At 38.7% G+C, this 27380-nt stretch overlaps 1 protein-coding gene across 4 annotated transcripts; it reads left to right on the top strand.

Moving 5' to 3' along the window:
- Positions 1-26555, top strand: ACBD5 (acyl-CoA binding domain containing 5). Of its 4 annotated transcripts, none has more exons than XM_044424982.1 (13): positions 1-72; positions 2185-2344; positions 4685-4805; positions 6370-6442; positions 9273-9384; positions 16505-16630; positions 16959-17168; positions 18502-18608; positions 19987-20239; positions 20403-20602; positions 21367-21417; positions 22141-22250; positions 26001-26555. In XM_044424982.1, exons 2-13 carry the CDS (start codon positions 2254-2256, stop codon positions 26026-26028), a joined length of 1482 nt encoding a protein of 493 aa, XP_044280917.1. In that variant the 5' UTR covers positions 1-72; positions 2185-2253; the 3' UTR covers positions 26029-26555. The 4 variants fall into 4 exon arrangements, with proteins under 4 accessions (XP_044280917.1, XP_044280921.1, XP_044280920.1 ...); XM_044424986.1 differs by lacking the exon at positions 26001-26555 and adding an exon at positions 23771-25908; XM_044424985.1 differs by lacking the exon at positions 1-72 and adding an exon at positions 76-97.
- The last annotated feature ends 825 nt before the right edge of the window (positions 26556-27380 follow it).

Raw genomic sequence — 27380 nt, 5'->3', positions numbered from 1 at the left:
GAGGCGGGGCAAGAATGAGTTGGTAGCGGCTGTTGGAAGACATTAACAGGAGAGTCTGAGCCTTGGGCAAAGGTTAGTTCAAGTCTGGCACTTCAAGGTAGGAGTGGGGATTGCCTTATGTTGCGTGTGATCTTTCATTATGGAATAGTGAGGAGGCGGCTCAGCTGTTCTTCGGTGCTGCCTGACACCCTTTTCGTCTGCTTAGGAATGAGGATTTACTCTAGGAAGTTGGAAGATACAAATTTATTTTTCATTTGTCTTTGGCAGCTGTCAACTTCTGGCTGTAACGGAGGGGATGTGGTTGGTGGATATGTCTTCGGAAGGTTCCCAAAGAGGGTTTAATAGTAGTAGTAGATTGTGCATTCTTGTGCACTGTGGGTAGGAAATAATTCATCCTGTACTTGGAAGGTGGATTTGCAGAGCTCATTTAAAGACCCCCTTGAAAGCTTTGTTGAGGATGGGGTCAGTGGCTGTACCCTAAATGGCTGAAATTAACTTTTGAGTTACCAATTTGGTGAAGGTAAGGGAATGAAATGAGGTTATTGTAAATGTCTGGAGAACTGTACTATTTGATGGCATGAGAGGAGAATGTCAGTATTGTGGAAGAGTTAGGCACTAGAGTTGTGGGATGTCAAGTTGTACTTTTGGATTAAGTCAAGGGCTTGGGGAACCAAAGCAGCAAAATGCAAACATCATGGGAACAGGGCATCTGATGGTCTTGTGAAGTGGAAAGCAACAGAGGACTAATCTACATCCCATTTGGTGCATTTCAGGACTTTCTCTCTAACAAACTTTTAAAACCATGTTTGTGTACAGCATGAGTAGCACTGCTAAAAAAAAGTTAATGGGTAGATGCTTCTTATTCAGTGTGTGTTATTAATGGTACTTCATCCATGATGGGGATTCCCAGAAACTGGAAGGTTATGTTCTAGTCACAGATGGAGATAGCAATCTTATGCCCATTCACCTTGAAATAGGCCCACTTAATTCCATTGGACTTATTTCTGGGTAGGTGTGCATGGAATTGCATTGTAAGACCATTATCCTCCCTTACCTGCTATATACATGTACTTGGCAGTCAGGCCATTTAAATCAGTGGATATACTTCCGAGTGAACATCCATAGGATTACCCTGTATAGCCTAAACTTACAAACCTTTAAGTACAATTATTTCAGGGGAAGCACCATTAACTTCAGTGGGGCTTAATTTCCATATGAACATGCACAAGACTCCAAAACATGGAACATGTTCTTGATATAAGACAAGATAAAAATGAGAGAAAGAAGAGTAGTGAATTCCTTTTCCATGAATCCTTTGACATGACCCCTTACATTCCTGTATGTGGCTGAAACAATCTCAGTTGTATTTACACTACTTTACTCTGACAATTGTTTTCATTACTGCTTTCCACTGTAAGCCCTTCAGGGCAGGGAGCTGTTCGCTTCTTCAGGTGTCATGTGAGCGGCTAATTCTATATGAATCAAGAATGATAATAGACAAGTTCCAGTGGATGGGATCACCCTGAGTTCATCTGAGTTTACAGTGTTATCTTAAATGTGTCTACTCAGATGGACAGGCTAGGGGCAGGAGAGAAAGATGTGTGTGCAAGACTGCAGCTTCCAATAGCGATCTTACCGTCCCTTACCTGTAAGGCCCTCAACAGAGCTTAGGGACCCGCTTCAGTCTGAGCCAGGGCATTAGCGCCTCCAGTCCAACATTGTTAGCGCTGATTGGCAGCAATGGCTTTCGAGGATTCCGGCAGAAGCCTTTCCCCCACAAGCTCCCAAAGCCAGCGACTCAGCCCGGGCCCTTGTGTGCTCTGCCACCGAGCCGCGGCCTTCCCAACGCCGCCCCTCAGCCTCACCGCGGCCGCACAAAAGCAAAGCAGGGGCTTCGCAGGGCACGTGTGCGGGGGGCGAGGGCGCTCCGGCGGCGCAGCTGATGGACTGCTTCGTGGTGGGTGCGATGAGGCCTTCCCCTGGCAGGCGGCTGAAGGGGCTGGGCCCTCGGGGAGCGCGGAACAGCGGGGGACGGGGAGGCTGGCACGGGGGAGCTGCCGGGCGGCGGGCCGAGACAGTTCCTGCTCCTGGCCGCAGAGGCGGGGGCCGGTAGAGACGGCCGGGGCTTCACGTTTCCTTCCTCCTTCTGGGCTCCCAGTATGTCTTGGGTTCGCTTCGCTGCAGGGGCCTCCTCGCGAAGCGGCGGCGACCGCGACCCTCTTCGGGCCCAGCTGAGGGAGGCGGAGGCGGGACATGGCGGAGACGGAGGGCGGCGGCGGCGCCTCGGTGCATGCGACGCGCTTTGAGGCGGCCGTGAAGGTGATTCAGAGTCTGCCGAAAAACGGTAAGTGAAGGAGGGAGCAGTGATGGGGGGGGGGGGGCAGACCGTGGAGGGCGAGGGCGTAAATTCAGGCTTCCCCCCCAAATGTGGCCCCCCTCTTGGAAAGGGTCGGCAGGGGAGAGACAGTAGATGCTTGAACCTGCGGGTCGTTTCTTTTCGGGGATAAAAATATGTATGTGCTATTTTCCTGGGAATTCTCTTCTTATTAACTCGAAAGTTTAACGAGATGTAAAGGAAAGGACCACTGCGTTAAAAATCAGGGAGGACCAAAACACAATGTGATAAATAAGAGCAACAAAAGCTTAAAAGGTAGCACATTCATTCTGGCACAGGATCTGTGGACACTTTCTCCAGTATTTTTTGACATCCAGAATATTTCTTTAGCATTTCCAGGCTATTTTTGTCTAGTGAGCCATATTTGTTTATTTGCTCAGATAGAAAGTTTAGACAAAGAAAATCCTACAACCCCAGCATTTCCTCGCCTGCATAAATAGAATTGCACACTTCAATGGTTAACATGCTGCTCTTCAGGTAGCTTCTTCTCAGAGTAGTTAATATAAAGTTTCAGTAAAAATAATAAAATGCAGGAATTAGCTATTGAAGCATAACATAAAACAGTAGCAGATGAACAGAAACATTAAAAAATAACTACATGTCTTGGGTAGAGGAAAAAGGGATTTTAACTTGTGCTGGAAAGACACCCTAAGAATCTCTGTAAAGTGTGTTCCGCAGTTGAGCTACCACAGTTAGGAAGCACCCATTGTGAGTCTTGCCTCCCATACCCCCTCCCATACCCCAAAAGGGCTTTGGAAGCAAATCTTAAGAGCTGGAGGATGTCACTTAAAATCCAGCAGTCTTTGCACTGCACTGTAGTAGTAAACAACATTGTGTTCAATGAGACTCACATCTAGTTATGTGTAATTATGATGGAACCTTACCAAAAACAGCAAAGAGGATTGTGTCATCTTAAAGACTAACCCATTTATTTATGGCATAGCCTTTCATGGATGAAAATCTACTTCATGAAGTGTTACCCAAAGCATCATATGAGGTATTGCCCTATTTTTTTCCCCTAGCACTACATTGTGGGTTCTAGTCCACAATTCTTTATGGTGATGCAAGGCTCTTGTCTTTGCTGAAATAGATTAACATGGGTATCTGCTGGAAATGGTTAGAGCCTTGGGACATTCCCGGACAAGACTTCTATGGCAGTGTGACTCTGCCTTATTCATGGACATTTACAGGGAACCAGATGTTACCATCTTCTACTTATGTGTGACCCACTTGTGTGTTCTTATTACTTCTTTGTATTTTTCTTTAATGCAGAACATCCATCAAGGAGAAAAAGACAGCTGTACAATTCCTTCTAATAATACTATAAGCCTTCTTTCTGGAGCATCGTAGATGCTCAGCCTTATTGATTGGTCCCTCTGTGATTGGAAGCCCCCATACTCAAATCCAGTCACCCAATGTAGGGTTCGAGGAATTTTCATGGTGATCTTTACTTCCCCAGCCTTCTTCCCTGCTGATTTCTCTTGACAAAGGGAAGAAGTCTGAGGATAAATGGTTTCTTAATCTCTTTGGGTTACTCCCACTCATCTACCAAAACGCAGCCTTTTCTCCTCCTCCTCTGAGGCCACTGTTCTGACTTTGGAAGAAAACTAATGTGGTTCTGTCCATGCTGTCTGTGAGGTGGCAGGGGAGGAGGAGTGGATTGCCAACTCCTCCTCCTGAAAGCCATCTACTGCCCCCAGCCTTAGAAGAGGGAATCCAAGCAATCCTATGGGAGAGCTGGGTTTGAGTCACCACTCAGGCATGAAGCTAACTGGGTGACTTTGAGCCAGTCACAAACTTTCAACCTAGCTCACCTCGTGCAGTAGTTCTTGTAAGGATAAAACGGAGAGAAGAACCTTGCAAGCCACCTTAAGTTTCTTTCAAGGAGGAGGAGGGCAGGGTATAAATGTAGTATTAGTGATGATGATGATATCCCTAGGATACTCACCCAGGGATTATAAGAGTAGTTTCCTAATTTTCTGTTCTATTTTCCCATCTCTTCAAAGCCCACCTAGATGTATGTTCAAGGCTCAATGGTCAAACACACTATCCACACCTAAAGGAGAAACATAAACAGCGTAGAGATGTCCTCTGTACTTTGGTAGCTTAGGTATCATTGGGATAGCCATGGAAGATAATGGTACATCTTATTATTATTAGTTTCCAATAGCCAGGTGCTGCACATGATGCAGTCAGTTTTCTGTCTATGCTGAGTTTATATAGATAGGATGTGTGTTTAAAAGTTATTTTCTCTTATGATATTTTCCACTCTAAAATTCTTTTTTGTAGGTTCATTCCAGCCAACAAACGAAATGATGCTCAAGTTTTATAGCTTCTATAAGCAAGCCACTCAAGGACCTTGTAACAGTCCAAGACCTGGATTTTGGGATCCTATTGGTAGATATAAATGGTAAATATACACAAGAGAAAAGGAGTGTTAAGCTGTAGTGTATTGACAGGCCTTCCTTAGGAGAGGAAGACAAACTTTACCTCTTTCTTTCAGTAGCAAAGAGTAGGACACATGCATTGCATCTCTATGGTCTAAGGTTCTATGCTTAGTCCATCTCAGGTCTGGGAAAGACTTCTGTCTGAAACTAGCCCTTTCCATCTTCATGCTGCTGGATATTTTGGATCACAGCTCCCAAATATGTGTGCTAATTCTGATTTTAAAAAGCAAACTGTCTGCAGTCAAAGTGCAGCAGGTAGCAACTACAAACACCGATCTAGAGAGGTGCCCAATAAGGTTATTTCCTTTGCTTTCCCTTGACAACTGTCATAATCATAATCTTTGCTCAGAAAGGGAGCAGGGGCAGTAAGTAGATCACATCATTCCCTGTGAAATTCTCTAATTGTTTGGGCTGGACATAATGTCTTGTGGCTTGTCCACTCTTTCCTGAGACTTTAGGTACTCAAGAAGGGAAAAGTACAGAGAGGAGTCAAGGCAGCTTTAGCCCGGAGAAAGACCAAAGAGGAGAAATCTGGGGGTAGCCTACAGCGAGCCCAGTCATCTGTCTAGCACATCATGAGTTGTTCTATAAAAAAACAATTCACTGTTTGTGAATCAAAGGATAACTTATTGTGACATGTGAACCTGTCCGATGAAAATATATTTATACTTAGAAATACAGTGGCACCTTAGCTCACAAACTTAATCCGTTCTAGGACTCTGGTCATGACCCAAATTGGTTGTGAGCCAAGTTAAATTTCCACATAAGGTTCAATGTAAATAAGGTTAATCCGTTCTGTAACCATTTTTTAAATCAGAAAAATATGAAGCAAAGTGACAACACCAAAGATCATGGCCATCTCCCCCCTCCCCAAGCACAAGTGCGGCCATCTCCCTGCCCCCCCAGCACGACCGAGATTGCGCCTGTCATCCCTGCAGACACCCGTCATCCCGACACGCTGGGGGGTGCGGGGGAGAGACGGGAGTGATCACAGGCGCATTCGGGGAGGGAGAGATGGCCATGATCGCAGTTCCATTCGTGCAGGGAAGGCGTGCCTGGTCAGAGGCGGAATCTCGGCCACCTCCCCCGCGGCTCTGCTTTGCTGTTCCTGAATTTTTTCAGAAATTTTTGTTCGTGACCCGATTTGTTCATGAACCAAGGTGTTCATGAGCCGAGGTATCACTGTACAGATTAATTGTGGCAGATTACTATCATACCTTAATATCAAGGGCATAATAAGAAAAATATTTATAGCATATCTGCCTATTTTTTGAGGTCTGCCTAAACCATTGGCAGAATGAGATGGCTGCCTCAGGCAGCAAATTTTAGGTGTCATGAAAGGGCAGAAAAATTTTAGTTGATTTAATATTTCTGCCAAGAACTGGGAGATATATTTGTGGGGCTTTCTGCCTCAAGTGCTGAAGTAATGGTCAGCTTTGAAGTTTGACTTGGGTGAATGGGCAGCCATTTTGGGCCAGACTTGCTAGCTTTGAAGTGTGTTAAGAATGTTTGTGATACTTATTGTAGGGATGCCTGGAGTGCATTAGGGGATATGCCCAAAGAAGATGCCATGATTGCCTATGTTGAAGAAATGAAAAAGGTAATATTGCTTAGTATATAGAAAACATTCTACACTAATTTTATTTATATGCTGCTGCATCCTGAAACTCAATTAACTGCTAGCTAAGCTACAGAAGGGATTTACATGAATTATTTGATGAACTTTACCTTAGGTATCCTAGCTGTCATAATGCTAAGAGCTTTATGGAAATTCCTGTTATGAAACAGAAGTGATTAATGCTAGTGCAGTGCATTATGAAAGTTTATGGGAAGCAGCCTGCAATGAATCTCTGGCACTGTACCTAATTCACAATGAAAGAGAAAAGTAAAGAAGCAGTAGTCACTGCAGTGTATGGTTTTAAAGTTGGTATCTGGGCTCAAACAGTTTATGGTCTCCTGGGTATTTGTTAGGAAAAATGTATTACCAGAGTACTAGGTGACTTGCAGTTGGAGCATGTGGAAAGTTAAATGCTAAGCAACAATATAAACATCTGGTATGATCCCTGTTTTGTTGTGTGTTTGTGTTTAAAACTTAACCAATTCTGTGTGGTCAGGATAAATAACAATAGTTTATACTAATTAGTGATCAAAATTGACCTACTGATACTCTGTTAAATTCATAAAATACTAATCCATTATAAAGTCAGAATTCTGACTTCCCTGGAGTTTTAATTGTTGATAAGCTATTAAGAGTAAACACTTGTCCTGTTTAAAGTATTTACGTTGTTTATTATTTAAAGTATTTTAATCCCACTTCTCAGCCAAAAAGGCTCCCAGGGATATTTGTATATCTTAAGTAAAACAGGACAGTCCCTCCTCACAAGTTTACAATCTAAAGACCCAGCACAAAAGAAAAAAAAAAGAATGGAAAAAGAAGACAGAAAAAAAGTGAATCTCCCAGATGGTATGGCTCTCCTTCCTCCTTTCATCTATTTTGGTGCAGCCTTCTTGAATGGCTGCTGCCTGTGACGGAGGAGGAGGAGTCTTCATGGAGTGGATCTTCTGCTGAGCTTGTGAAAATAAAGCCTAAATAAATTAAGGCTTTCATTCTGGTTCTGACTCAAGCTTCTCCACAGAATCTCTGCTAAAACATTGAAGACAGAACTTGGAATGCTTTTTAAGCTGTTGTGTAATTCTAATTAATTTCAGCAAGGCTTACATTGAGTGGTGAAAAGTACCGAGCATATTATGCAATTTACATTCAATTTTGACATTCAGTTGAGTAGTATTTTCAAGTACAAACTGTAAAGATAAAAATAAAATAATGATAATGATAATGGTGTGCTTTCTGATATGTCACATCTGATTATATCTCCATATCTCTTGCAATACCATTCACATGCTTTGGGTGATCCATGGGTGCATGGCACAGTTACATGTGGCTAACAGTTGCTTTTGGTATGACTTGCAAAATGGAATTCTAATCTTGATCAGGATCATTGGGGTTGCATGAGGGACTTTAACCTTGCTTCCTCGTGATTTCTGGAGGCAATCAGTAGTGCTAATTTGTAGTTGGTGGGCTCTCTATCTCAGCTTATAATCAAAGGCACTGCTTATTCTTCTCAACATGAAATTAATAGAAAAGATATTGTAATTATTTAATGCATTGAGGCTTACCAAAAGTTTGTCCAGTGCTAATTTAGCTTTGGTAATTGCATGCTCCAATAATACTTGTATAAAAGAAATCTCTGTGTAATCCACCCAGTAAGGATCTAATCCTACGTAGGTTTAGACATGCTGGCTGGGAAATGCTAGGAGTTGTAGGACTTCTTTTCTCTCTAAACCTATATAGGATTGCATGCTTAACATATTAAATGTTCTCCAAATTATTGTTGCTACACCATCTTAGCTAATATTTTCTTTTCTAAAAGTATATGTAGAGAGTTTGGGGGCAGGACTCCTGCTGTACACACAGAAAATTCCAAGTTCAATGTTTGCCATCTCCTGATAATGCTGGAAAAAATCCCGCCTGAAATCCTGGAGAACCACTGCTGCCAGCCTAAGTTGATATTACTGGGCTACTGGACCAAGGGGCTGACTCAGTAGAAGGAAGCTTTGTCTTCCATCTTTCTTGGCATAGATTTAACTATAGCGCTGTCTCTTTACCATGCATTACTTTACTGCATGGTAAAAACAGTATGGAATCCCACAAGAGAGAATGTCAGAAGACTATTTGCTGAGGAGTTTATCTAGCTTCTCCATATTCCCTGTACTGTTTATTTTTATGCATCTGACAAATTCAACTCTTTTTTCAAATGGAATGCCAACTGGTTATGCTAGTTAAAGGCTCTAACATTTACTTGATAGTTCCTTTTGTTTGTAACAAAAGTGGTGGAATTTGATTCCTGACAACTTCTTTTGATTCACATTCTGAGCAGAATTGCTTGGAAGCAAGTCCTTTAAAATTAGCAAGTCTTGTTTAATAATATGCAGGGATAGGATCTGATCTTAATGTGAACCTCTGCATGACTCCTCAGAAGCTCTACTGTGTTCAGTGGACTTTACACCTAGTTAGGTTGGATTTGGATAGGTCCATTGCCAAACAGAGATATCACAAGATACATGGAGTTCTCCTGTAGTGATAATGCATAAAGGAAATTAAAATGTATAAAAATGTGTGTGCTTTAGTATTTCTGCAGTTCTGATTTAAGATTTAATTCCTTCGGTTATAACACAGGAAGAACACAATATTTAATTTGGAGAAAAAGTTGAACTATATCCGATCATAAAATATTTGATTTTGCAGTTGAGGACTGTAGAGTGCAGTGTCGAAGATAATTTTTGTCCTGTTGTGTGCATATGTAAGTATTGCACTGGCTGTTGAACTAGCCAAATGATACAGTGTTCATAAACATTTTGTATTCCTACAGATTCTTGAAACAATGCCAATGACAGACAAGGTTGAAGAACTGCTTCATGTATTAGGCCCATTCTATGAAATTGTAGAAGATAAAAAACGCGGAGGATCTGGTATAATAACAGGTTGGTTTATAAAATGCCTACATATCCACTATTTTATTAGCTAGGATTACATTAAACCAGACTTGGGCATTGTACAGCCCGCGGGCCACATCCGGCCCGATGGCTGACCCTGACTGGCCCGCATGAGGTCACTGGCATATTAAAAGTCAATGCAAATCTATAATAAAGATATAAATAATAAAGATGCAAGCAATACAACTGTGCTGCTTTTATTTTGAAGGATCTGCTCAATTGAATTGAATTTATTGCTTTTCATGTAATATTAATGTTTTTGTGACTATTCATTAAATAGTGTTGTTCTGTGCTCCACATTTTCATTGTATCATTGTAATGTTTCATTTACTGTTTTTATAGAGATATATATTGAGCAGAGCTGTAAGTGTATTGGTCCGGCCCTTAACAACTGTCAAAGTTTCTCATGTGGCCCCATAGGAAAATTAATTGCCCACCCCTGCATTAAACTATACTTGATGTCATTTGTTTGGATTTTATTAACAATAACATTAAGGTTAAATGTAACATTTCTTGCTAATGCTGCAATCCTCTACGTATCAACCTAGGCATATTCTGCATTAAATACAATGGGGTTCATTTTTAAGTAGACATATGCAGGATTGTACTGTACATATCTAAAAGCCAGAACTAATAGATCTTTTGTGCAACTATATATCATTCCTTTGACCAGGCATATGGTGGTAGTGCCTCAGGTAGTAGTGGAACACTCCTATAATTAACACTTATTTCTTAGAGGGAAAATAATAACAATAAAAAAGATGTTTATATGAATTAGAATATATTATAATCCAAGTTCTAGTACTTAACAGGTAAAGACAGCTATTTAACTCCTATGTGTAGAAACAAACAACATAAGAAAGCAATCTCCTGGGTAGTGTGCTATTAATTTTTTCCTTCCCTATGTCAAATGTTGTATATTTAAGTTTGGGAGTTTTATTCCCTTTTCCCAATTTCCCTTCTGTTTTATTTCTCGGGAAAAATATCTATTGTGTTTGGCAGAGATGAATCTCTTCCCTATAGTTTACTAGAGTGGAGAATCTTTAGTGTTCTAAATGTTGGATTACAACTCCCATCATCCCTAAGATTAGCTATGTGGACTGGGAGTTCGAGTATAATAGCATTTGGATGGCTGAAGTTACCATCCCTGTTTGATCTTTACATATTAAAGTTAATTTGTTTATTAAATGTGTATCCCAGAGCACTCATGTGTATCATGAAGGAATATTTAACTATGTATCAAACTCAGGAGCACTAAGATGGTATATATTTATTTCACCATATACATGATGGAACCTAAACGTATGTATCTATTTTGAATTATTTTGAAAAGACACATTAGTGTACCTTTCTAGTGGTGCTTTCTAGTGATGACTTCTAACTGTAGTTATGTTGTTCCTCTTTTAAATGCTTACATGAACATTAATTACTGGTTTGTGGTACCTGAGAACTTCGGAAGTATTTAGCCCAGAAATCTTACTGTGCTTAGAGATCTATGTTAATGTTCTCAGTTGAAACAAATTATTATTGTAATAGGTTGATTTTGGACTTTGGCTTTATGTTGGTAATTGATAGAACTGCATGGAGGCTATTCATTCTTATCACACCATATTTCTGAAAAGGAGAGAAAAGGAGTCTAAATGAAAGAAATACTAAGCACTAAAGTGCCTACTAGAGGAAGAAAGACAATTCTTTTGTGGAGTCAATGCTGCTAGGAAAAAGGCTAGACCTGTTTGCGTTGGCCATTTTAGTAATGATAGTGAGCATGTCTCTGCTAAATGAGGGCTTTCCTCAGTGATGCATAAAGTTGAGGGGTGGGTCTGACTTATTAAACAAAAGGGGCACATGGATGAGAGACACAAAAAAAGCAAGCTGTGTACACAGAAAGGATTCTTGTCTACTCCCTTATATATTCCTGTTGTTCTTTAACTCGGATTATCTCTTCAGATTATCTATACTTAATATGTAAACAGGGAAGAGTGCAATTTAAAGGGACAGGTTTTATTTTATATTGTTAATTTGTTTTATATTTTGAATGTATTTTAATTTATGTTGTGAGCCGCCCCGAGGCTTCGGCGAATGGGGCAGCATAGAAATGTTTTAAATAAATATTAAATATTAAATTTAGTTCAGCCCTAAAAGCCACCTGACAGTTCGGGGAGTGAAGCACTACTTAACCTGGAAAGAAAGCTAAAAGCCAGGGTCAGGCAGCAACAAAAATACCAAAAATTGTATGGATGTGGTAGAGTGGAAATTGCATAGGCACAATCCGGCAGCTGCTGATGACAGTTGCAAAACTACTATTTAACTACGTTGGAAAGTGAGTGTTGTGACCTTGCAAGAGGTCTTTCTGACCATAAAAGAGTCCCTATTGCTCAAAAAGGCGTGTGTTGCGGGGTGGGTTACAGAGCTTTTCCTGCTTGTCATGGGGAAGATAATTTAAATTGGAATGAATTCTTGCTAATGGGCATCAGTACATTTTAAAGATGCACACAGCTCTTCTACTCCCAATGAAAGCTCAATATCTTGTCTCAGAATATTTTTATAAACCTAAACTTTTAATGAAAAGTTAATAGTCCCACAAGGGCCCAGGAAATGTGCTGAAATTCAAAGCTTCTTAATGCTTACTGCCTGAACTTAATTCAATAGAAAAGCTCGATTTGTTTACCATGTTAAAATCTTCAAAGGGCTCTTAGCCCAAACTGGTTGTACCAGTGTGCTCATGTAGTTCAGAAGTATGAAATCTGATTCAGTATGCTTTTTTGGATTAAAATCTTGAAGTTCTAAAAACTGAAGCATCTATGCAAGTGGTTGATGAGAGGAATTTAGAAGATTTTTCTGGTAAATATTCTGCAAAACTTGATTATACAAACACTTATTATCAAAGCAAAGGAATACAAACTTTTTTTCAAGCATAAACCCACTATATCAGTAGCTGACCAAAATATTATTTTCTGGTACACAAAAACATTAGAAGAAAAAAAAAGATGATGACGACCACATCCATGCTGAGTGGTCCAGTGAAAAGTGCTTGGGTAGTATAGGAATGGCACGGAGTTGGTTGGATATGCCAAATATTCATTGTATTGATACGCTGTTTTCAGCATTTGTAAACCACCCAGAGAACCTTTGAGTTATGGGATAGCACATAAGTGGAAATAAATAAATAAAATCCAGAACAAGAAGCTGTGTCTTCCAACAGGATGAACTTGGAAGAAGCATGTGGACCATTCCCAGCATTTGCTGGATCATGTAGGACTTGGCAACTTTTTGTTTCAACCGTTCAGAGCTTTGAAAGGAAAAAAATCTGATTAAAGGTTTTATCTGACAAATTTCCCCATTGTCCTAAACTGAATAACTCATTATTCCATTGGAAGATGGAGTGAAGGTCTTCAACAAACATTGCTAAACTGTGATGGGTTTTCCCTGCAATCAATTTCAACAGCACTGAGGAAAAGAAAATAAAGATTAACATGGACTATGGACTGGTAGTGCTGTGTGCCAGTTTCCTGAGGGGGAGAAGGAAAGCAATTATATGGTTTTCACAGAAATAAAAAAAATAAATGGACACAGATCACTAGATATCAGATGTCAAATAAATGGACATCAGAAATGGCAATCATCTGAATGGAGCAGGAAAACACTTCAGCTTTCTAGGATGCTCTTTCACAGATCTTCAAGTTGTTATTATGGAACAAATAAAAGAGCTTAGATTGACAGTCTGGAATTACAGTTCATCAGCAGATTTAATAGCCATGAGAAGATAACAGATTTTCATCAGACCACACAACTGGTCTATCTGCACTGTAAATGAACACTGTTAATAAGGTGATGTCACCATCATACTTTCTGCCTTGTTTCTCCTTCCAGCCTCACCACATACTATTCTCCACCCACCCACCCACCCACCCACACCATGCACTGTACAAAAAATACTTGACATTCTCTACAATGTTGCATGGATATGATGAGGTGAACTATACTACACAAAACTTCATGCCAAAATAAATGTTAGTCTTAAAGATTAAAGATTAACCATAAGATTCTTTGCTAATTATATTGTCACTTGGCTGACTACGCTGAACCAAGTGGGATTTTTAAAGTTTATTGAACCAAGTGCATTTAACCTGTTTTTCTAAAACAGCAGTGCTTCTCACTCAACTTGATGCATGACAAACTGCATGAAATCCAGCTGTTCAGAGGGCAAGCGAGCAAACAGGTTCTTGTGTAAATCTGAGGAGCATTTTGAATTCTGACCATGCCTAAAAAATCAATGTATGCACCTAGAAACTGTTTCTTTCTTCACTTAACTTGTTGCAAAATATATACACATACACTTCCGTATATAAACTGTTTCTTTCCTGTTTCAAATAACATCATGTACCACCAAAGCTTGTACTTGGAAGCTTGACATGGATGTTTAATTCTTGTTTAATTCTTGCTGTTGAATCTAGTATATTTTAAGGAACATCACATTTTCTCTCCTCTTGAATAGTTCTGTGTGCTTTAATATTCAAAGGTACAGTCCTAGGTAAGTTTAGCTCCCATCCATTTGAATAGGTTGCACCCTAAGTCACCTTTCGACACCACCAGGGTGGGTTCTCTTTTGCTGGGAATTAGTCCAGTCTTCTAGCACTAGTGCACTTTTAGTAACATAATTAGACAAATCAGACTGTGGACAAAGTAAACCATTATTTGGATATGTGTTTCATCACTTAAGAGAAGACAACACATTTATTTTACTGTTCAATAGACTGATAAACTGCTTGCCACAAATAAGATATGTGTGTGGTTTCCAAAGGGTTAGGATTAGGGTTTATAAAGCAAAGATTAAGCTATGCCACAATAAATACAAAAATGTTGATATAAAACGTATTAAAACCAAATATGCAGAACAGATTGGGCAGCACAATCAAGGAATGCCAGAGTAAAGAGTTTGGGCTTCAACTAATGCCTACAACACACCACAGATGAGATGGCCTGATTAGCAACAGAGGAGCATTTCACAATATTGGTGCCATCACAAAGAAGCCCTCCTCCTGAGTTACTGCAGAATGGCAATCTGATAATACAACCAGAAAGATAATCTCTTGTTAATGAGAGACAGGTCTATACAAGGGAAGATGATCTGTCAGATGACCTGGTCCCAAGCTGTTTAATGCTCTTGTAACCTCTTGTTTAGATTACTGCAATGTGCTGTATGTGGGACTGCCTTTGAAAATGGTCCAAAAAATTAACTGATCCAAAATAGGGCACCAAGACTATTAATGGAAATTGGCTCATGGTCCAGGCCTGATTCACAGTCTAGTACTAACTTTTAAAGCTCTAAACAGCTTGGGGCCAGGTTATCTGAAGGATTGCCTCCCATAAGTACTTACCTGGGACCTGATGTCAACTTCAGGGGTCCTTCTCTGGATCCCCTTCCAAATGAAGTGAGGTGGGTCCCAGTTTTGGAATACGCTCCCCAACCTGGCACCTACTTAGTATACTTTTTGGCAGCAGCAGAAGACTTTATTTTATTTTGATAGTTTAACTTTTTACATTTGTTTTTATATATTCCATTTCATTCTGTACCTCTGCCATGCCTTTATGCTGAATCATAGCAATTTGTTTTTAATTTTTTTAAATTAATGTGTACTTCTCTTTTATGTTTGTTTAATTTTAGCTTTTGTTAACTACCCAGAAAGCCTTGGCTAATGGGCAGTATAAAAATAGAATGCATGAATTAATGTTAACAGCAAGACCTTGAACTCAGCCTTGTTAATAGCCAATTCAGTTGTTTTAATGCTCAATGGATAATTGCTAGGAAGCCAAAACATAGTCACCCATATAACTTTCTGAACTGGCTCCATAAGTTAGAGCAGAACCATTGTAGAAGACTCTCACCTGCAGAGATTATTCTGAAATATAGTGCGGTTTGTGAAAGAATTTTAAGGACACTGCTGAAAATTTCAGTATAGACTGGAAATCTATGCTAATAAAAGCCTTGAAAGACTTTTGCATATCATGTTATTGGTGGTCCAGTAAATAAAATTGCTTATATTAAACATATTTAGGGAATTATATGGGGGAAGCTTACCTGGCTAGGGAGCTACTCTTTGCTCTGGAATGGTTTTGTTAGTGAAACAAATTTTCCCGCTTGGCACTGTAATCTGTTTTGTTGTGAAACAGATCCAACTGGGTGAAGGTTCCTGGAATTTGCTGCTCCACCCTTTATCTCACACAGTTCTTTGTGGTTTTGATTAACAGATTATTTTGCAGCAAGTCATTAGCAAAACATGTTAATGAGGCTTTGTGGAATTTGAATGTAAAGATTGGCATTGCAAAGGTACAAATTACTACAGACCACCGATCTCTTAATTTCCCTGTGTTTTGTTTAGTATTCATGAACAGACAAATCCTAATAACGTTCACTATTTTGTATGCTGTGTTCTCATCTGTGGTTATGGTACTTAATGTTGTTTGGGCAAGCAAAAGGAACTTCCAGCAGTTCAGTTGGATTTCCTGCCGATTGTTAGAATAGCTGATTGCACACTGAAATAAATGTTCATTTTAACGAAAGGTCAGTTTAAGTTATAACAACCAGTGTTGTTCTCCTTGTATCTGCAGCCTTATACTCGTGGAAATATTTAATTGCTCATTGGTAGAAATATAATTATTATAAAAGTTGAACATCTTTTTACTATTCTTGTATAATAGAGTTGTCTTTCCATTTTATTTGAAAACTTGCCTTTTCACATATATTATGCTATTACTAAAAAGAGCTCTCGAAGCCATGCAGAATTATGGTATCTAGATAAAATATGACTCATGCCTAGTGAGTTTAACAGTTTGATGACTAGTACTTTGAACTCTGCACTTTTAGCAAAGCAATAATGTGCCTAACCAGCCAACACACCCCCCCCCACACACACACACACACCCTTTTTGGCTATGAGAAGGATAATGTTCAGTTACAGGTGCCAGAGCAGGGAAAGTAAGCTTTAAATTAAAGTAAATTTTAAAATACTTTCATGTGGACAAAACAGAGGGAAGGGGAATCATTTTAATCCACCAAAATAAAAATCCAGTTTCTCTCATAACGGTTATTTTTCTCAAAACTTATTAGACCCTGGAAATGCCATAACTTCTGTGCCAGCCCTGAATGGCAAATCCGAAAGCAGTGACAGTGGAGCAGAATCTGAGGAAGAGCCACACCAGGAGGAAGAAATGGAATTGCAGCAGATTGTAAAAGGTACCTATTTCTGAATCACATCCCCCCCAGCCCGCTTTTTTTCTTCTAGTAATTGTGTATACTATCCACTGCAGCAATAGGCCCTTTTCCTGGGGTACTTAAAACACTTGTTTTCTTATATGGTACAATGTGGGTTGGTATTTAAAATTGATAACATTAAGGAAACAACCTATAATTTTTCTTTAAAATTTTTTACTTTAAAAACCTACAGTATTTGTTTATTTATTGAACTAAATATAAAACTTATTTTTGTACAAATAAAAAACCCACATTTATAACACACACACACACATGTATATTTAAAATCTGTCTTCTTACGATTTTACAGAAAGTGGAACTGTGGAACTCAGTTCAAACACTAATAAAGAATTGGACAATGTTGTTGCCAATGGATGTTGTGAAGATGTGTCTAATAATATGCACAATAGCATACAGACTAAATCTGCTCTGAATGGGTTAAATGTGGATGATGAGATAAAGAAGAGAGACAAACCTCTTGAACTGCCCATTGCAACTAATTTAGGGTCTTCTTGCCAAGGTAGTATCCTTATTATCTAAATTTCCCTAAATGTTTGTCAGGAGGAATATTCTTTCAGCAATGGTTACACAGGATTTTTACTGTTTGGCTTATAAAGACCATTTAAACATTTTTTTGCAGAAGACTGAAGATTTCAAGTTACTTTTCTCTGTATAATACTGTTTTCTTTGTTTATATTACATTTTATATAATATACCTTGGTCCATATGCGCACTGTGCCTTTATGCAGTGGGAAAAAGCAAACATGTTCTCCATGCATGTAGTGGTACCAAATATAACAGAGTCTTGTGCCACCTTACAGTTTAATATTTATTTTGGCACAAGCTTTTATAGGCTACTGCTCATTTCATCTGATGGATGGAGTGTAATAGAAAATTCCAGGTTTATGTACAGAACTTGCGGTGGTTGGAGAGCTCTAAACAGTGATGTTAGTTCTCCCTCCTCCTTGTGCTGTATGTAGGGTATATAAACCTGGTATATATACATGGTCTGACACTCCATGCATTTAATGAAGTAGGCCATTGTCCACAAAAACTTTATGCCAGAATGAATGTGTTCCTTTTTAAGATGTGTGTGTGTGTAGGGTTGGGTGTTTCACTGGAAAGAATGTGAAGAACATTATGTATGTGCTTGAAATTGGTGATGTAAATCAAGGGTATGTAATGTATCTATAAAGTAACCCGGTAATGGTCATAAGGACATGATGTGAGTTTGGGAAGAGTGATTTCAGGATAAGATAGGCAATTGTTCTTCTGCATTAAGAAAGGTGCATGCTTTGTTACTATCCTAAGTTTCTTAAGGTGTCATCCTATTGGGAAAGTTAGTCCCAACACCAGGAACTTCTCCAAGCTGGGACTCTGATCTCAGAGTACATTCTGTCTGCTCTTATAGCTGCTGTGGTTCTTTTCCAATGGCAGCTGATCCAAAGTCAGAAGACCAACCTCAGACATGGAGGTTTGTGGGTAATCATTAGGGAAGGAATGAGACTTTGCCATGAAATGATGTATCCAGGTGGTACCTCAACTTCTGCTACTCCTACACCAGAGTCAAAACTTAGCCAAAATCAGCCATCTACATCTTTTGCAGGCTAAGTGGAACATGGAGGTGATATTTGACTCTGTGCTTCTTCTAACCTCAATTGGATGTCTGTAACCCTTGAAGAACAGGATATTATGGGCTTCCAATTGCATTGTGCACCAAGTTAATGGTTTTAAATTTAAAGCCTGATCAAGTATTCTGTTCTTATTCTATGATAACATATTGCTGACATTTTAGTACTGAGTTGCTACTCTATTCTTGCACTTACTACTGGATCATGTGCCTGTATGCACAGGTGTAACTGAAGATACTACTGAGGAGGTTTATGGAATTCAGCACCTGACAAGTGATTCAGATAGTGAAATATACTGTGATTCTATGGAACAGTTTGGACAAGAAGAGGTAAAGTTTGGTACTGTATAGCAGAAAAGTAATATGATGACCAGAATCTGAAGAGAAATTAAATTAGTTCGGAAAACTGACAAGGCATTTAGGCTTGTTTTCTTGAACAACAACCATCCATGCTGTGTTACAGACTGATGAAATTAGTTTCAAGAGTAGTTTTTGATATAGCATACTGTTCAAAGCCAAAAATTCCGGTAGATTATAACAAACCTTTTATCTGAGAAGCATAAGCCTGATTAAAAGAGGAGGATGATTAAGAAATAACAGGAATGTACATCCAGTACAAAGTTTCCAGCTTTCAAGGATAGGCTGGACATGCACATGGTAGACATGTCATGAGCGGAGCTGGCCAAAGCCGGGGGTCAGACTAGATGGCCTGGGAGACCCCTTCTGACTCGCTCTGTTTCTGTTTCTAAGAGCATACTAAATGTGTTGTTAAATACATGTTTGCATTTATCATGTGTTTTACAAAATGCAATAGTTGTTCCAGGAGCATATGATATCTATCACAATTGTACTGGGTAGGAGGAAATTGTAATTGTGAAAGGTTTTACATACCTTGGCTTAGTTGTCACTTCAAAGGGAGACTGCAGCCAAGAAATTAGAAGAAAACTGAGACTTGGAAGGGCAGCAATAAAGGAAGTAGAAAAAATAATCAAGTGTAGGATGTTGCACTGAAGGCTGAGGCCAAGATCCACACATGTATTCCTGATTACTATGTATGGATGTGAAAACTGGATAGTGAAGAAAGTTGTCAAGAAGAAAATTGATGCTTTTGAGATATGGTGCTGTTTCAAATACTCTGGACTGACAGAAAGACAAATAAGTGGGTCCTAGATCAAATCCACTCAGAGAATTCCCTAGAAGCAAAAATGACAAAACTGAGGTTCTTATGCCTTAGGCACATCATGAGAAGGCAAAGTTCCTGGAGAAGACAATCATGCCAGGAAAAGTGGAAGGCAGAAGAAGAAAAGGAAAACCAAGTATGAGATAGATTGACTCCATAAAGGAAGATAGAGCCTTGAACTTGGAAGAGCTGAGTAGGGCCGTCATGAAGGGCCTTCATTCTGGAGGGCTTTCATGCACAGGGTTGCCATAACTCAGAGACGATTTGACAGCACATAACAACAGCAAAGGATGGGGAAGTTAAATTTTCTTCCCCTTCTGTGTTCTGGATAAAAACATTCTTTTGGGGCTGTTACTTGTTTTAAAAGGAAAATCTTCAGTGGCTGCTATTTAATTTTTTCAAAATGTGTATTAAATGCAAGGATACATATCCTATAGGCTATATACTAGACAGCATAGCTGGGGGAACTGCTTTTTGTTAGAAACCATTTTAGCCCAAAATAAAATAGATGTTTTTATTAACTTGTAGATGTTGGAAATCAGTACATCAACCAAAGAATTTTCAAAACATCCATTCCATTTTTCTGAAGTAGATCAAAGTCGACTGCTAAAAACTTTGGAAATCGAAAACTACAAGACAGAAGGTATAAAGGAGGCTACAGTTGAAGGAAAAGGTGAAGTCAAGTGTGGTGGGGAAGATGGCAAGGCAAGTGATGGAGGACCTCACAAAGAAAAAAAAGGTGGTGAAAAGGTGGACTTCTATGGAATCAGAAGAGGGAGAGGTACTGCTGGAATATTTGCTCCGCTACATCATCTTCTGTAGATTGAAGCAAGTCTAATGTCATTCTTACATTTTCTGCTAACTAATGGAATTCTGGACTTGTAGTGTATTTTATATATAACTCGTGGCTTATTTCTAAAGGGATTTTCTTTTCCTTAACGTAGGACACAGAATGCACCCTGTGGGTGATGGTGCCCAGGGTGGACAGATGGGCAGCGGAGGAGATGGTGAACGATGGGGTTCAGACAGAGGACCAAGGGGCAGCTTCAATGAACAAATCGCAGTAGTTCTTATACGCTTACAAGAAGACATGCAAAATATTCTTCAGAGGCTACACGCACTGGAGACACTGACAACTTCACAGGTAAAACTTGCTAGATTGGTACCGTAGAAAAGGGAGGCACCATAGCTCAATGGTAGAGGACATTTTTTCCATGAAGAAGGTCCCAGATTCAGTCCCTTACATCTCCTGGTAGGGCTGGGAAAGAAAGCTGCCTAAGAGAATAATTGCTGTCAGTGTAGATAATGCTGAACTATATGGAACAGTAGTAACTCAGTACAAGGCAGTGCCCTATATCATATCTTAATGTTTCTATTTATTTCAAGCAGTTTGTTTAGATGGAATGCTTAATGGAGAAAATTCTTTCCAGGTGTTGAAAAATCTTCTTTTATATGCATATAAGATAGTTTTTTTGAAATATATTTAAACAGCTTAGTTTTAAGCTGTTGGAATTAAAGTTTACTTAAAACCCTGAATCAAGGATACATTGAATGCATTGTTTTGAAAAGAAAATAGCCTTAGTGTAGGATAAAAGTCGGGGTTGAAAATTGCACAGGTGTCTGTTTTGTCACAGCTAGAGATGTTTGCAGGACCCACATCTATTAGGAATTGAACATAGAATATAGTTTCTGGGAATGGCATAAAATAATTATTATGGAGAGGTGTGAAGAAGTACAAGAAAAAGAAGAATAGATAGCAGACACTGCGCACATTCGTAGCTCCAAGATAAAATCTTGCAAGACATGTAAATAACCATGTTACACTCTTAACACAAGATAATATGAAGCTACGAGTATAAATTTGAAGATCCCATGTGGTAGTTTGTGAAATTTATTTTGCATTTACAGGCAAGAATTGCAAGCCTACACTCAAATAATCAGCCTGCCTCATCTGTTAAGGTAAGATTTATCTACTTGTAAGTCAACAAAAGAATAGTTTAGACATTTATGGTGGGCTTTGCAGATTGACTTTCCATGAGCTGTAAAGGTTAGAGTAGACCTTTTCATAGCATCCTAAGAAAATGGAAAAGCAGCATTGGAACTGCCACTTGTATCATGAAGTAGCTTAGATTAACAAAGTATGCATTCACTAATTGCCCTGGTTAATCTAAATTATTCTATTTAAGTGTTAAAAAACATAATTAAACCACCAGCTAACATGAATGAAATGTTAGAGTGCTATGCTGACTCCCACTAGTTTAACTAAATGGTAGCTGAAAGTATAAAGAAATTTTCAGTATATTCACTGGAGTTTACTTCCAGGTAGGTATGCATAGGATTGCTGCCTTTAAATATTTCTGTTTTCAAGATTGCAGAATAAGGGAATTTCCATGTTCTGGAACAGCCCAGTGAGAAAATACTATTCTATATAACATTGGTGTTGTAGTTTTTATGTGAAAATAATATTGTTAACAAAGCCCTGAAAAATTACAATGAAGCACAGAGGAACATACATTTAAGAACTGTTGAACCTCCTTAGAACCACGACGAGATCTGAACAATCCACAATATCTCAATTATCTATAGTACCAATGTATAATCCTTGATAACCCTCTATCTCTGCAGACAAGCCAACATTTTCTATGAGAGGAACATTTATTGTGACTTTTGTGTGTCGTTTAGAGACCAACCTGGTGGCCCTTTGAGATTTCTCCTGGTACTTTAGCTTTTGCTGTTTTATGGCCCTTCGTTGCCCAGTGGCTGATGCATGTATACCTTCAAAGAAGGAGAAGGTAAGGATTATGAGTGTGCAGTTATGTATGTTTACTTTTGAACTTGATAGGCATTTTAGTCTACACCCTAAATCAGAAAATGAAAGCAAAATATTGAGATTACATCTGTAGGTAAAGGAGGTGAAATGGCCACAGCTCAATGGCAGAGCACGTGCTTTGCATGCAAAATGTCCCTTATTCAAGCCCTGAAATCTCCTGTCCGAAACCCTAAGGAGTCACTGCCAATCAGTATGGACAGAACTGAGCAAGATGGACCAAATAGCTGACTTGTACCTATAACAGAAAGAGCATTATGGCTGCTGCATTCCACAGATCAAAAGTGCCTGCAGAATGATAGGTAATACCAATATGCAACCTCTGTGAGGCTGCAATGGCACATTGTTTTATTTCTGTACTGACTAATAGCTGAAGCTGACTGGATAGTTTACAACAGCACATAAAATCAAATACAAATACAATATAAAATACAAATAATAGCAAAACATTATAAAACTATGCTACAAAAATTTAAAAGCAGATTTTAAAGTGAATTTAACAACTACAGTAATTAACACAAATTTAGGACATAAGACCTGACATAATGCCCCAATGTACTATATAGGGAGGATTAAATGGTCTATCAAAAGAGCACCATTTTAACTTGGCACCAAAAGGATGTTAAAGTTGGTATCAGGTGGGCCTTTGTGGGGAGCTTGTTCCAAAATCAGGGGGCCTGCCACTGAGAAGGTTGTCTTCTTGCTGTCACCTATCAAGCCTCCTTGATCTTGATCATAGTGTCTTAGAATATTGTGACTTGGAGAGGAATTCCATCAAATATTATAGTCTCAAGCTGTTTTATAAGTTAAATCAGAGAGAGAGAGAGAGTCAGTGTAGTTCAGTGCTGCTTTTTTGTCATAAAAAGTTTTTGTGATTAAAAAAATAGAAGGCTCCACAAAACTGTTCTATTTAACCATTGACATTGATATTAAAATGTTTTGGCTTGGCCTGTTGGAGGAGGTGGAATACAATAGAGCTTAGAAGCCCCTGATGTACAGTATGTTGAGTATTTGGATGCTTCAACAAGGGATTGTGCTTAATAAACTTTTAGAATAACCTTATTATTTCAACATTAAAATTCATAAAGTGAAGCATTAAATGGCACTCTCCTGAGGTAATAGCTAATTTTGAATTTTATTTGTGCTTTTCAAAATTCAGAGAACTGCAAGAATATTATGAAATGAATAAAGAGGTGGAGATGTGGAAGAGCAGAGCAAGGCACCATCCTCCTCAGAGTAATCCTAGTGGTGCTTCAGCCTTTCTTCCTTGTGAGGAAGGAAAAACAATTTAATGACCAGAATTAGTTGTCTAAATCTTTTGGAGGCAATTCTTGCTTCTGTGTTCCTCCCACTTTCCATTGGATGCCCATAATCCTCCAGGTTCAGTGTATTGCAGACAGCCATGATGGATGGCACCCTAATTCAATTTTGTTGTTCAGGAGTAAACTGAGTTAAGTTGATAAAATGTCTGTTTATTTTTTCCAGAAAACAGATCTGAAGGTTCAATTTCAGATTTTACATAAAGACTGCTAATTTGGAGATATTCTGGAAAGTGAAATAATACCCACAAGAACTGCAGGCTCTGGGATGTCTAAATCTTCTTTCTGGTTTTTGTTTTGCTATCTTCCTTTTGCACTACTGAAAATAACATACTTGAATTAACTATCTCTCTCAATAAACTAAGACCTAGGTGTCCTAGTACTCTAGAATAAATACAACTATCCCATTGAGTAATCACATGAAATTGTTTCAGAATGTACTTTTGATGAAGTCTATAGAGTTAAAAGGGTCTTATTGCAAGTCTGAGATACTCATTCTATCTTTGGAGAAAGGAAAGGGTTCCTTGAATGAATGTAAAATAATATGTAAATTGTTACTTCAGTACTTATTTTATAATGTAAGACTTTCCATGTAGCATAGAAAATATGCAACAGACAGGAAATGCAAGTCTAGAACAGTTAAAGTAGTTGGATTGTATGATGGCACTTATCACTGTATAGTTCTGAGGGGTTTAATTTATAATTACTGCTACCTAGATGGGGTAGCTTTTTAGTAAATAAAGTAAAACCAAATGTTTGAGGTTCTGGAATATACTGCATGGGTATCATCACCACTCTATTTTAACAGTTAGTTGCCAAGCATCCCAACATGTTAAAATAGCCCACTGAGTTTGTATATATGGCATACAAGATTCAAATAAGTCTAGTACAGAAGATGCAGCACAGAGAAAGAATGACCAGGGCGCTTTAAGCCACATTGTAACAGCAGGACTTGAGTGCACAGTTAATATTATACCCCATTGATTTTGATATAACTGGCAGTGAAACAATTTCAGTTTTAGCTGAGCTAATCTTTGTACAGAAGATGCTCAAAATGCATGTTAAAACTATCATGTTAAAACTATCAATACATTGCCATTTCAGGAAACAGTTTGGCATTGGCACCATGCAGATGGCGCCTGCATCCACTTAGGATTTCTGAACAGCACTTCCTTACTCAGCCTACCTTTTGTGGCCTAGGCCCCACTCACAAATCATGTATACAGACAGGCAGCAAACATCTACTTCTCACTGGGGTTGCAAACCTCTAACTGGAAAGCTTGGTGAAGGCTCACATTGAATTTTCTCTGTACCAACAATTACTTACAGGTGGAAAACTAATGTTAGAAGTTTAGGCTAAAACACTTCTCCCCGTGTGGAGGCATTTTTAAAAAGAAATAGGGACAAATATTTAATCTTGAGCACTCATATGTACTTTCTTGAAGTAGTATGGTTACCATGAGTAAATCTTCCAAGCTTCAGTTGCCAGCTGTTGAAGGGAAATTGGGCGCTTGTCTCAGGCCAAGCATATGTAACAGATGCTTTGTACTGTCAGTTTCGAGCACCATCTGTATGTGGGAGCACATGTGGATACTCTGTAAGGCAGCAGCTAGCACACCGTCTTCTGTGTTTGCAGTTTGCTGGGTTCAGCCATTAAAAAAAAAAACTATAGGGTAATAGTTGAAAAGTTTTACCTTCCTAATTTATGTGGCCTTTCCCACTTCCATCTGTGGGTTATCTTTCTGGTAAAAATACTCAAGACAATTTCAGCACCGTTACTTCATTTCTACTTTTACTGTATGTATTAGAAACATAATTGACTAGAAGTCTGTTAAGTCTAGAATTTCTAACAATATGATTGGAAAGAATCTTTCTATGGAGAGGGGGAAGACAGTGGGCAAAGGCTAATTGTGTGTGTGTGTGATGTAAAAATTAGCTTAAAGTGACTGCTTCTCAGTTTTATGGTAAAAAGGAAGAAAAATAACTTACGTGAAAATAGAGGTACAACACTGAAGCTGCTTGCTGTACAGTTAATTAACCTACTTCTGAGTAAGTATATTTTAGATTGCGATATGCTTTGCACTGTATAATTCTTCAGAGTGTTACATCACAAGAAGCTCATGGATTTGAAGAGAGCCTTTATATCTGTTATATGCTGTATAAATAGTGTAATTACAGGAGTGAAAAGCTTCTGCCTTGTTAAATTGAACATAATTTTAAAGTTTACTTCAAGAATTAGCTCATATTAATCTATTGTAAATAGCATTTATCAAATAAAGAATAGGTGTATATTGCCTGAAAATATTTTCTAGCTTGTCGAATGGTGAGATGTAGTATTACATGCAAGTCTGAAACTTTCAAGAAGAGTTCTCAAAACAGTAATTTGTCAATAACAGAGACAACATAGCCCGTCTTGGCTATTGATTGAAGATAATCAGCTTCAGAAACGCCCTTCTTCAACAGCAAGGCTACCTGAATTTCAACTCTTCATCCTGTCTACAGGAAATGTACCTTTGGAGGTTCTGTGTGAGCCCTGAAAGGGGAATAGCAGGAGAAAGAAGAAGAGCAGAGGCGGTGCTTTCTGTTTGCAAGGTTGGCAGCTAACTACAGCTCTCAGATCAGATAGACAAGTTGCTGCACAGATAGGTATTGTGATGGGGATTGAGATTCTATTTAACCTGATGGACCTGTTCTTCAGACCTTCAGAAATAATGGCTTGGAGGAAGAAACTAAACAGGAGTTGCAGAATTGGCGGTGTCTTAAGGACAAGCTTGCCCACAGGTCTCTCTTTATGCATCCTCTTCCATTCATCTTATTATGGAAATATTCCAATATTTTCAAAACGCCACACCCTATCCACATTACAGCCTACAAATGTTCTTTGCACAGGACTTTTCGAAATGGTTTATTTCTTCACTGCTTGAACCAATAAATAATAATTCAAACCTTTTCGCAATAGAATATTAATACTGTATATGCAGTGTTGCAGTTCTCTTTAAGACAGAACTGGCACAATATGCCCAAACAGCCCACATGAGGATTATGAGACAGACTACAATGAGTGGTTTCATTTTTAACATGGTAGGGTGATTATGAAACCGGTAAGAGAGAGTATGAAAAGAGAATTGCTGCTCCTGAGAAGCAGGGTGCACATAGTTCATTTAACTAGGACAAAGTAAAACAAATTGTAAAATCACAGATATGCAAGCAATTAAGATATCCACCCAGGAATAGATCCTGTCTCAAATCTGCTGCAGTGTTAGTAAAGCTATGTTAGCTTGGTTTTCAAAAGGATTGTGCTGAAGCACAACCTTGCCCTAAATGAACAATACAGCCAATTCTGGCAGGTTACAACTGTATAAAATTACTTAGCTTTTGAAGTCAGAAAAAAGGTTAAAATGGATCTCCTTTTTGTTTGAAATACATTCTTATCTAACAAGGAAAGAGCAAAGCCTGAAACAAGTCATTTATGATATGATCACCTCCACAGGCATTCAAAGGAGCCACCCAGGCTATGTATCTCCAATGCGTACAGATTTTTATTTTCAATAATTAAAATACATAATCAGTATTTAATGAAAACACTTGTTATTCTATTTCACAAAATTGTAAATATATATAGTTGTTAGTGCTAATATTTTGATTAGACAGTTGTAAATATCTGGCTTCTAGAAATGACCAAAGAGAGACTCATTTTCAATATTTAATGTTAACATGCTTAATCTAGAAACACAAGTGGGCCAGTTAAAACCTGTTTGGATTTCTGTTCTTGGAAT

The sequence above is a fragment of the Varanus komodoensis genome, unplaced genomic scaffold (genome assembly GCF_004798865.1).
Source record: "Varanus komodoensis strain SLA01 unplaced genomic scaffold, ASM479886v1 scaffold15, whole genome shotgun sequence".
Taxonomy (NCBI): Eukaryota; Metazoa; Chordata; class Lepidosauria; order Squamata; family Varanidae; genus Varanus; species Varanus komodoensis.
This window is presented reverse-complemented; position numbering and strand designations above follow the sequence as displayed.